Source organism: Colobus angolensis, unplaced genomic scaffold (genome assembly GCF_000951035.1).
Source record: "Colobus angolensis palliatus isolate OR3802 unplaced genomic scaffold, Cang.pa_1.0 Scaffold383, whole genome shotgun sequence".
NCBI classification, from domain to species: Eukaryota; Metazoa; Chordata; class Mammalia; order Primates; family Cercopithecidae; genus Colobus; species Colobus angolensis.
The window spans coordinates 1,677,298-1,689,500 of NW_012117188.1; the positions used below are offsets into that span (position 1 = coordinate 1,677,298).

The 12,203-nt window shown below is 44.2% G+C and overlaps 1 protein-coding gene across 1 annotated transcript; it reads right to left on the reverse strand.

Annotated features, from left to right (window-relative positions):
- Positions 1 to 11,112: 11,112 nt before the first annotated feature.
- Positions 11,113 to 12,195, reverse strand: LOC105520638 (annexin-2 receptor). Its single transcript, XM_011954476.1, has one exon. It carries the CDS (start codon positions 11,924 to 11,926, stop codon positions 11,345 to 11,347), a length of 582 nt encoding a protein of 193 aa, XP_011809866.1. The 5' UTR covers positions 11,927 to 12,195; the 3' UTR covers positions 11,113 to 11,344.
- Positions 12,196 to 12,203: the final 8 nt, after the last annotated feature.

Genomic DNA, 12,203 nt, shown 5'->3' on the forward strand with positions numbered 1-12,203 from the left:
GGAGAATCGTTTGAACCCAGAAGGCAGAGCTTGCAGTGAGCTGAGATCACACCACTGTACTCCAGGCTGGGCAACAGAGCAAGACTCTGTCTCGAAAATTTTAAATAAAAAAAAGTGGAGTTACCATGATAAGAGAATATAAAGTACAAAGATTTTAAGACAAGAACAACTTTATTATGGACCGGGCATAGTGGCTCATGCCTGCAATTCCAGCACTTTGGGAGGCTGAGGCAGGAGGATCACTTTAGGCCAAAAGCTCAAAACCAGCCCAGGCAACATAGGAAAATACCATCTCTAGTTTAAAAAAAGTTTTTAATTAGCTGGATGTATTGGTGTCTGCTTGTAGTCCCAGCCACTCAGGAGGCTGAGGCAACAGAATTGCTTGAGCCCAGGAGTTCAAGGCTGAAGTGAGCTGTGATGATACCACTGCATTCTAGCCTGAGCTATAGAGTGAGACCTTGCCTCCGAATTAAAAATAAAAGTTTGTTACAGCCATGGACAAGGAGAAGCAATTAATGGCGTTCAGTGAACCAAGTGGGAGGTATCTAGACTAAAATCTTGTAGTCTTCTGCACAAGATGGCCTGTTGGCCTCTAGGCAAGCATGATACATGATTAGATAAAGATGGAAGTTTTGATTTCATTCTGATTGAATTATTAAATTACCAGTGATACAGTACACACATATATGATATTGACTCCACAAATTATGAGGCTGGCCAAAGATGTAGTGAAGGCATTTGTAAGAAAGCTGTAACTGATCATGCTTAATGGAGTATTTCTAGATTTTCTTCTTAAGTTTATCAGATTACTTGACCCTTATATCAGCTGAGTTCTTTATTCTCTAAGTTATGACATGCTAATTCTTCCAGGATGTAACATAATATAAATAAAGTGTAAAAGCAAAATACTATAGGCAATCATTTCACCCATTTCCCATTTGTCCTGAGAACACTTGCAAGTGGGGCTTGCAGCTGCAGCATTTACCCTCAGATCATTTGCAGAGTTCTTTTTTTCAGATAATATTATAATTGCAGTTTGTGTAAATCAACATTCCCTAAGAAACTATCACCTGACTTAACAGTTTTTGTCTGGGGAAGTTGAAAAGAAATAGTACATTCCTTTGCACACTTTGGAGTAAGAAGCACGTCTGCATAAGAGACTGGACAGCAGGTCTCCCCCTGTGTGACATAGGTCTCCTTTGGGAATGGTCACTACTCTGTGTGTTATACCCATGCAGGGCACTGCCAACTCTCTGCAATGCAAGATTCCACTCAGTGTTCAGACCTGGAGAGACACATCCAGGCTACATGCTCAAAGAAATGCTAAAGCGGCCGGGTGCGGTGGCTCACGCCTGTAATCCCAGGACTTTGGGAGGCCGGGGTGGGCGGATCACGAGGTCAGGAGATCGAGACCATCCTGGCTAACACATTGAAACCTCGTCTCTACTAAAAATACAAAAAATTAGCCAGGTGCCGTGGCGGGCGCCTGTAGTACCAGCTACTCTGGAGGCTCAGGCAGGAGAATGGCGTGAACCCTGGAAGCGGAGTCTGCAGTGAGCAGAGACCGCGTCACTGCACTCCAGCCTGGGCGACAGAGTGAGACTCTTCCCAAAAAAAAAGAAAAAGAAAGAAATCCTAAAGCTTTTTAGCTTTAGCTTTTCTGGGATCACCACTGGTACTTCTCAAGTAATACTGGCAGGTAGGAGTTGCTTCTGCTCTCAGGATCCATTCTCCAGACACCTAGAGTCCATAAACCTTTCACCTAACAAAAGCTTTCAATCTTCTGCCTTCTGTATCTATTCTGTCATTCTCATTCTGTTTCATTTTTTTCATTTCCTGTTCTATAGTTGTATATTTTCCTTTTTTCTAGTAAAAAGAAGCATGGCTTTGAAGGGAATCATCAATTCAGACCTTTTATTTCTGGTCTTCAAATCAGCTCCTGGAATAAACACAGAGTTAGCTGTGTTCTGAATGATCTCCTGACAGAGTCTTTACTCTCTCATTAGTAAGAGTTGTGAAAACTGCAGCCAGTTCCTCCTCTTTGTATTTGTGGCTCCCTTTATAGCCCCAGGAACATGGTAGGGTATCAAAACACGCTTGCTAAATGTTGGGATCAATCAGATTTTACAATACTAAGCAATAATGTTTAATTAGGTAATTCTATAATTGTATCCACAGATGCTTTGCAAATAGCATGTTTAGCTCACATAAATTCCAGTTTCACAGAGAATATGAGAAGGAAAAATAATCCACTGAAAGAATACAACAAAGAAGGATTCATTTTACATTCATTCCGATTAAGGTTATCTTTCAGTTTATGATAAAAGCAATAATGATAATATTGTTAAAAACTGAGCTAATTACTTTCAACCAGATACTGTCCACACATTAACTTTTTCCATCAAAAGTATCCCTGATAGATACTTTGTAAAGTGAGAGCACATTTGGCTTCCATTTCGGAGATGGTTAAAATAAAGGCTACCGGGTTAGATAACTTACAGAAGTTCACACATCTAGAATGGCATGTAACCTCTCTGTAACTTAGCCACTGGGGCCTGAGACTTCCTGCTGTTACACACAATTAAAAGTGTTGAAATCCTTTTTCTTTCTTTTTTTTTTTTTAGATGGCATTTTGATCTTGTTGCCCAGGTTGGAGTGCAATGGGGCGATCTCGGCTCACTGTAACCTCAGCCCCCTGGGTTCAAGCAATTCTCCTGCCTCAGCCTCCCTAGTAGCTGGGATTACAGGCATGTGCCACCATGCCAGGCTAATTTTGTGTTTTTAGTAAAGACAGGGTTTCTCCATGTTGGTCAGGCTGGTCTCGAACTCCTGACCTCAGTTTATCTGCCCTCCTCAGCCTCCCAAAGTGCTGAGATTACAGACGTGAGTCACCGTGCCCAGCCTAAATCTTTTTTCTTTTTGTTTTTAGAGACAGGGTCTCACTCCATGCTCAAGCTGGAGTACAGTAAGCTCAATCTCAGCTCACTGCAGCCTCAGCTTCCCAAGCTCAGGTGGCTCTCTGGCTCAGTCTTTCAAGTAGCTGAGACTATCGGCGTGCACCATCTTGCCCAGTTAATTGTTGCAGGGTTTTTTTGTTGTTTTTTGCCATGTTGCCCAGGATAGTCTTAAACTCCTGGGCTCAAGTGATCCACCTGCCTCATCTCATAAAGTGTTGGGATTACAACTGTGAGCCACCGCACCCGGCCAAAATCTTTTCAACATGGCAATTCAGCAGAAGACAAAACTGGGAGAGTGAAAGACCACATTAACAATTGGGCAACTATGCTTACCCAGCTCCTCAATAACACTCCATATCTGCTTTATACATTACCCCCAAGGTTTCCCTTCTGGTAGAAAGGGTTCTAGTCTCTGCTCTAGGACTAGCAATGTGATTTGGGGCAATAATGAGCTTTCTAAAGCCAGGCACCGTAAAAACAACTTTTCCTCCACAGACATGGTAGTACTTTTTCCTTCCATCTGCAAATCAAATCTGTCCTAATCTAGATAATTTCACCCCAGATGATAGGATTTTATGTTAATATCTTTAATTCTATCTCCTAAGGAAATTTGCTCCTAAGACTAAAGTCATCATCCGGTTTCTTCTTATCTGGTTAGAACCACCCAAGAGAGCAGAAGAGTATAAAAACACAAACACTGTAGATTTCAAAGTTCCAGATACTCTGTCACCAATTGTGAGATGGATGCCATGAAGCAGCACTTTCCTCCTGGGTGCAGTGGGGGCAGGACTTTCATCTGGGGTGCATCAGGCCTGGGATTCAACAGACCAGGTACCAGGACTCCAGAGGCCACCAACCCTGAGCCCAGGAGATTGTGTGCCCTGTCTGCTCCATTGTATATTATTGCACACATACAACCAAATTCTGCAATACTTTAAATTTAGCAATTCAACAGTAGAAGACAATACTGGGAGAGTGAAAGACCACATTAAGAACTGGGCAATGACCAGCCTGGGCAACATGGTGAGACTCTATCTTTACAAAAACTACAGTAAAAAACAAATGAGCCAGGTATGGTGGCACAAACTTTTATTTCTAGATTTCTAGCTACTCTGGAGGCTGAAGGGGGAGGATCACTTGAGCCTGAGAGTTCGAGGCTGCCAAGGCCACGCCAGTGCATCCCCAGCTGAGTGAAAGAGCAAGACCCTGTCTCAAAAAAAAAAAAAAAAAGAATTGGTCAAGTAATGGGGAAAGCATCCTAAGCAGAAGAAGAAGAAGAAGAAGAAGAAGAAGAAGAAGAAGAAGAAGAAGAAGAAGAAGAAGAAGAAGAAGGAGGAGGAGGAGGAGGAGGAGGAGGAGGAGGAAGAAGAGGAGAAAGAAGGAAGAAGAAGAAGAAGAAGAAGCAGCCCAAGGTATCACATTGTCCAACTTCAAACTATTCTATAAGGATGCCATTACCCAGAGCAAATAAATGCAGAAACACATATCATATGTTCTCACTTATAAGTGGAAGGTAAACCTCATACACAGGAACATAAAGATGAGAACAGGGCAGGATGTGGTGATTCACGCCTGTAATCTCAGTACTTTGGGAGGCCAAGGCAGAGGGGCAGGGAGGGATCACTTGAGGTCAGGAGTTTGAGACCAGCCTGGCCCACATGGTGAAACCCCATCTCTACTAAAATATATATAAAAAAAATGTATATATATAGCCTGGCATGGTGGTGGGCACCTGTAATCCCAGCTACTCAGGAGGCTGAGGCAGGAGAATTGCTTCAACCCAGGAGGTGGAGGTTGTAGTGAGCCAAGTTCATGCCACTACACTCTAGTCTCGGTGACAGAGACCCTGTCTCAAAAAATAAAATAAAATAAAATAAATATGAGAACAATAGAAAACTGAAGGACAACAAAAGGAGGGAAGGAGATAAGGGGGTATAGGCTGAAAAACTTCCTGCTGAGGACTATGTTCACTCTCTGGGTGACAATATCAATAGAAGCCTTAGCATCACACAATACACCCTTGTAACAAGCCTACACATGTACCCCCTGAATCTAAAATTAAAATGTAAAAAGAGGCCACATAACACAATAATATTATGAAATACCATAAAAGGCCAGGCACAATTGCTCATGCCTGCAATCCCAACACTTTGGGAGGCCGAGGCGGGTGGATCACCTGAGGTCAGGAGTTCAAGACAAGCCTGGGCAACATAGTGAAACCCTGTATCTACTAAAAATACAAAAAAAAAAAAAAAATTAGCTGGGCGTGGTGGCAGGCAGCTGTAATCCCAGCTACTCCGGAGGCTGAGGCAGGGGAATCATTTGAATCTGGGTGGCGGAGGTTGCGGTGAGGGGAGATCTTGCCATTGCACTCCAGCCTGGGCAACAAGAGCAAAACTCCCTCTCAAGAGAAACAAACAAGCAAGCAAACAAACAAAACAAAACAGGTATTTTTATTTTAAAAATGAGCGACTACCCTGGCCTCCTCCTCAGTAACATTATGACCCTTCAGGCATCTGACAAGCATTGCTCTGGGGTAGAAAAGGATCCAGTCTGCTCCAGTACTATTAATGCATTTGTAGGCAATAATGAACTTTCTAACGAGGGTCCCCCAAAACAGATTTCCCTGCACCAGAAAGGTAGTATTTTTTCTTTTCAATCCCTAAAGCAACATATTTAACTAGATAACTTCATCTCAGATGATAGGACTCTATGTAAATCTCATTAATTCCATCTCTTGATGTAATTTGCTCCTAAGATTAAGGTTCCCACCCACCTCCCTGAAATCCGATTTGGACCCCCAGGAGTCCAGAAGAGTATAAAAACGCAAAAGATGTTGACTTCTGAGTCTCACATACCCGGCGTCAGCTGGTGAAAAAAAGACGCGAAGGACCTGCTGTCTCCCTCCCCTCCGAATTTGGCAGGCCCGGGGATTCCGCAAAGGAGGCGGCGGTGTCAGATGCCTCCAGCTCTGACCTCAGTACATTCGGTATCCTGGATGCTCCCTTCCTGTCCTTAACATTGCGAGCTCTCCTGGGACGGCCCAGATTTCCACTGGGACCTAATTTCCGCTTCCTGCGTGCCTCTTTGCTGAAACTGCTGGCGAAAAGCTTTCTTTCCCAAGCCTCAGAGCACCTTGAGGCGGTGCCCCGAGTCCCCCGCTCTGGATCCCGCGCAAGAGACCCAGGAGGAGCCGCAGGAGCCCTCAGGAGAGCAGGAGGCTGCAGAGCGTCTCTAGGGACGCCCGCCCCCGCAGCCTCCCTTGCAACTCGCCCCTCGCTCCGCAGGCAGACAACTCCAGCCTGACAGGTCCATCCGAGGAGATCTTTCAGAGTGTCAGCCAACTACGGACCTCGGAGCCACCAGCCAAAGTTCCAAGACTGCTGCCTGCAGATTGCATGCGCTTGGGGCAGACGCCCTAAGAATGTGCCCACCGCCGGTCTTTGGAGTCCTGAGTCCTGAGCCCTGAGATTTCCGCTAAGACCTTCCATGGAACGATCTCTTGTAACAGATGTTCTTACAGTAACACGTGAGTTCGCTCAAACGCGATGGAAGAAGTTTTGCTTTGCAATCACTTTGTGCCTTTTTCTTTCCCCTTCTCAATAAAATTGTACACAAATGTGAAATTCCTGTTGCCTATGTTCCTATTGATGTTGGGTAAGGATGAGGCTCAGGGGCAGGGTGGCTGGCTGCTGGTGCCAAGACTATCACGGGTACCCTGAATCCCCTAGATTTGCTGGTTACAGGGCAAACAAAAAATATAAAAAGTGTGTGTCTTATGCAGAGATTGGAGGGGAGAATAGGCCAGGGGTCATGCATGGCTGGTGACTCACAGGCTGAGTCTACAGGAAATCCGGTAAACAGGCATCAGACCTGAGAACTTACTGCAGGAAATTCTCCTGTCCTGAAGCCTTGGAACTTTCTCCCTCTGAAGGTTTGCACCTTTCTATCTTGAGACCTTACTAAACTCACTCATAATTTCTGGAAGTTTTCTTCTAGACTCTTTAAGATTTTCTCCACAGGCTCATGTTCTGCAAGTATGGATAGTTTGATTTTTTCACTTCCAATGTATATGCTTTCTTACTCCTTTTCTCACCTTATTGCACTGGCCAACAATTCCAGTACCTTGTTGAATAGAAATGGTTGGAGCGAATTTCTTGGCCTTGTTCCTGATTTCATGGGAAAAGCATTGAGTCTGTCACTGTTTCATACAATTTAACTATGGGTTTTTGTAGACGTTCTTTGCACGGTTGATGAAAATCCCTCAATTCCCACGTTGCTGAGAGTTGGTTTTTAAATTTCAAATCACGAATGGATATAGATTTTCTTAAATGCTTTCTGTGCATCATTCGATAAGATTATACAGTGTTTCTCATCTAGCATAGGGTGAAATATCCTGATTGACTTTTGAGTATTAAACCAGCCTTACATGTGGAATAAACCTTACTTGGGCATGGTATTTGTTCTTTAACATATGTTTCTGATTTCTATTTGTTAGTATTTTGGTGAGGATTTCTGCATCTATATTTAGGAGCAATATTGGTCAGTAGTTTTCTCTTAGTGTCCTCTATTTGCTAGGAAAATGTTGATCTCATAAAATAAGTTGGGAAGTATTCCATATTCTTTTATTTTCTAGAATAAATTGTGTAGAATTCATGTTATTTATTCTTCGAATATTAGGTAAAATTAGTGAAATAGTAAGAACCTCTGGGTTTGTTTTTTGGAAGATTTTTGACCATGAATTCAATACCTTTAATAATCGCAAAAATTTTCAGATTGTTTTTCATGAGTTGGGTAGACTGGATCTTGTGGGATTGATGCACTTTATCTAATTTGTTGAAATTGTGCGTACAGAGTTGTTTTTAGACCATTTTAAAAAGTTACCATTGTGGGCCAGGCGGGGTGGTTCATGGCTGAAATTCTTTGGGAATTTTGGGAGTCCAAGGTGGGCAGGTCACTTGAGGCCAGGAGTTGGAGACCAGCCTGGCCAATATAGCAAAACCCCATTTCCACTAAAAATACAAGAAAATTAGCTGGGTGTGGTGGTGCACGCCTGTAATCCCAGCTACTCAGGAGGTTGAGTCACAAGAATTACTTGAACCTAGGAAGCAGAGGTTGCAGTGAGCCAAAATCATACCAATGCACTCCAGCCTGGGTGACAATGGGAGATTTTCTCAAAAAAAAAAAAAAATACTTACAGTTGTGAATAGGTTGACCAACATAAAGATCCTGCTAGGTAATACTTTGCCTCTCTAGATCCGCTTAAGGCTCTTCAGTCAGCACTATGTTGCAAGAAGCAACCTGTATGGACTGCACTGGAGAGCCACTTTTGCTCCCAGACTTCTGAATGAGTTTAGGCACTGAAAGACACCAGCTGTACAGAGATACGGATTAACAATTTATTACTTTGTTTTGATTCACCTGGACCTCAGGGTATTTATTTTATCTGAAGCCGAAAATAGGCTGGCTGTGGTGACTCACACCTGCAACCGCAGCACTTTGGGAGGCCGAGGCAGGAGGATTACTTGAGGCCAGGAGTTCAAAACCATCTTGGGTAATAGAAAGATAACCTGTCTACACACACACACACACACAGTAGCCAGGCATGGTGGCATGTACCTGTAGTCCCAGGTACTTATGAGGCTGAGAAGGGAGAATTGCATGACCCAGGATGGTTGAGGCTGCAGTGAGCTATACTTGTGCCACTGCACTCCAGCCTGGGTGACACAGCCAGACCTTGTCTCAAAAACAAGTGAAAAAAGAAAAAAGCCAAAAAATACTGTGGATTGGCCCTTTCTTCAAGCATTTGCTTGCTTTCTCTAACATCACTCATTCTATTGCCCCTACTGAGATTGAAATGATAGTGCTTTCTTCAGGTGCCAGGTCTGGAGTGCTGGTGCACCTATCTCAAAACGCTGTCTCAAAACTCCAACAGGGAGCACCTAACTGTACTGGGTGCAACATTGCTAACACCGAGCAAACAGCAGTCCAGGACCGTGGAAACAACAGTCTCTGCGAAACCAAGGACTCTGTGACCAAGAGAAATCGCCGATTCCAGACATAGCCGGTCTTAGAGAGATGAATGGCGTCGTCATCGAAAAAACAGGGACTCGATTGTTTGTAACAGAAATACCGCCACAAACGCTGGTACAGGACAGCCGACACCGAGAACCACGGGAAGTGTCTGAGAGCTGCGCCCCCACGGAATAACTGCCAGTCGACACAGTGCGAGTGAGAAACCGGTCACTCCATGCAAAGACCAGTACTGCTAAGGAAAAGAATCCGACGTCCCCAAAAAGCGGTGCTACTAAGAGAAACGGCCGCTTTTGAAGAAAACAGCCAGGAGCGTGACTGAGAGACACTCAGCTCCCAGGAAGAACGGGCATTTGTTCCAAAACACAGCCAGATAAACCGAGAACCTTCGGGGTGGTTGCACCGAAATGGGGTCACCCAGCACCTCAGCGTCCTGGGCTCTAGCAAGCCTCACAGAAACAACCGGCAGTGCTACCTCCAAGAAGCACCTAGAGCAGCAAAACTAGCAGTAATGCCATCGACGAAAGGCCAGTTAGACGAAAAGAGTAGAGTATTTAGTTCCGGGGATTATAGGCCAGCGCTAACCAGACAGCATAAAGCTGAGGGTTGACAAACCAAAAATTAGTAACAATTCTTTTTAAAGGGCTAGTTAGCTGAAAAACACACACACACACACCCCGAATAAAAACAATACATTTGGGAAAATTCATCAAATGAAAATGCAAAACATAGAAAAATTGACTCTACAAAGAAGAAAATGCAAACACTTCTAAACAATGTGGTTTCACAGCTGTGATATCGCTGTCAGGCCTGTATCAATATCTGCTCGGTCTCACCAGGACTTCTAAGGGACTGCAGGCACCGCTAAACCGCTACTTTCTACTCCTAAAATATCTTCTTTAACGATATGCCCGGATTTCTATATTTAAAACTCAGGCATCAGTAAGGCAGGATAAGTTATTATGAAACCGAAAGTTACTGGGAATAAGGAGTCGCAGGTATGGCTATGCTAGTACTGGTTGCGACTAAATATGGACTTGCAAGAGCTTAAAAATCACATTCACAGGGGCATTTGCAATCGAAGCATGCACTTGTTACTCTAAGAAATCCCTAACCCAGGACTCGCTCAGAATATTTCAAAAGCAGAATTAAGCATCTTTATCGCAGGCAAAATAAGCCATTACTTATTCCGCTTAAATCCGAACTTGCTATGCAGAGAAACCACAGTCAGGGCTATATTCCGAGTGTAGGAGGTTTAAAACTCCGGAAAAGGCAGTCAAAGCAGGCAGGGCCAAGCCGGACCTGCTGTGCCTACCGGAATTGCTAAACCCAGTTGTGGTACTGTTAAGTAATTGGTAGTTCTCTTAAAAGCCACTCTAAACTGTTCCAAAGAAAAAGACACAGGAAACACTGCTAGCCCTGAGACTCATGAATAAGTAATCTTTTCAATTATTTATTTATTTTGAGACTGGGTCACACTCTCCTGCAGGGCATTGGTGCTATCCAGCTCAGGCTCACTGCAGCCTCAACCTCCTGAGCTCAAGCGACCAGGCCACTCCACTCTCTGGAGTAGCTGGGACTACAGGTGCACAACACCTCCCCCAGCTAATTTTTGTATTTTTTGTAGAGGCTTCACCCTCTTGCCCAGGCTGTTCTCAAACTACTGAGCACAAGCAATCCGCATGCTTCCAACGCTAAAAGTGCTGGGATTACTGCTGTGAGCCACCCTGCCCCACCAGAATAAGTAACATTAAGAACTGGTCATCTGTGAAGTTGCATTAACATAAGTAATTGCATGGTCTTTTCACGAGACACAGTAACGATTGAAAACCCGCCGACTCTTGACCGTGAATAAAATTCCTGAGAGTAAAACACAATGAATTGATATACTGAAAAAAAGACAGACAGTTGTTAAAAATAAAACTAAAAATTAAAATTCAGAAGACGTTATAATAACATAAAAGACGTGATATAAAATTAAATGTAAACAAACAATATATTTAAAAAGGAATAATTAGAAAAATACGAGGAATAAGATTTAAAAATACAATGGAAAAAATAAATTAAATATCGGCCAAATAGTAAGGATTCTATAGCCATAAAACAGATTTCTCCAAGTTAAAACAGATACAAGTGAAATATTTAATAAAATAAATATAAATGTTTACAAGACAAGGAAACTGAAAGTAATAAGCGACACGAAGCAAGAAAGAAACATCAGGAAAAAAGAGAATTCAAAAACTGGCAACCAGCAATGAAGGCACATCTTGATGTATTTTAATTTTCTAGGTGGAGACGCTTGGCAACTGAGAACCTTTTCAGGGAGGAGAATCCAAAGAGGCTTCTGCTGATATCTAAGGCTGCTTAGCTCCACAGATTCGTAGGCAACACGCCCAGAGTACAGAGAACGCGGCAAAACCAACGCGAAGAATCCGCTCCAGGCACTCTGAGAAACCCGGGGGGTGGCGCCACAGACGGAGGGCAGGAGGATGGCGGCGTTCCAAAAGGCACCCGCTGTCGGAGACGTCGGTGTCCTGCTGTCTGTTCCAGGAATGGGGAGGACTGCACCAGGAAAGCTGCTGGAGCCTGAGTCTGTCGGGTTCCTCTCCCTGCCCCACCTCTTCCACCGGTGCCTCTTGCTGCTTCTGTGTCCCCGGCCAACTGAACCCAGGGGACTTCGCTGTACTTGGTTCCAAGGTGCTCTGTACTCCAGGAAAGAGTCCGTTTTGCCAGTAGACTCCGGGTAGCCGCCAGCAAGGACTGGAAAGCAGTCCCAAATCACAGCTGTCCAATGAGTACTCTCCCAGTACGGGATACAAAGGGAGAGGCCACGGCCCACGATCTTCTGAACTCACGATAGGCGGAGACCCGGGCTCTGGCGCCACCTCCGCGGAATCCCAGGGCGGCTTCACACAGCCAAGAAAATGTTGCTCCATCGCTTAAGCCTCAGGCCAGGAGGAAACAAACGTTCGCGCTGATCAAGGAGGGAGAGTCTTCTGCACTACCCTCAGCCTGGGTATTTATGCTCTCCAGAGCCCGTGGGCGGAGGCCAGTCAGATATCAAGAAACTCATTAGCAGCAAATGCACGAAGATTCGTGGACAAATGAAAAACGATAAAATTTTAGAGAGTACATGGAACCAAAACGAACCGTAATTCCGACAGGAAAACATAGCGAGAAAAGAAACCGAAACGAAACAACGCTAAGCAAACC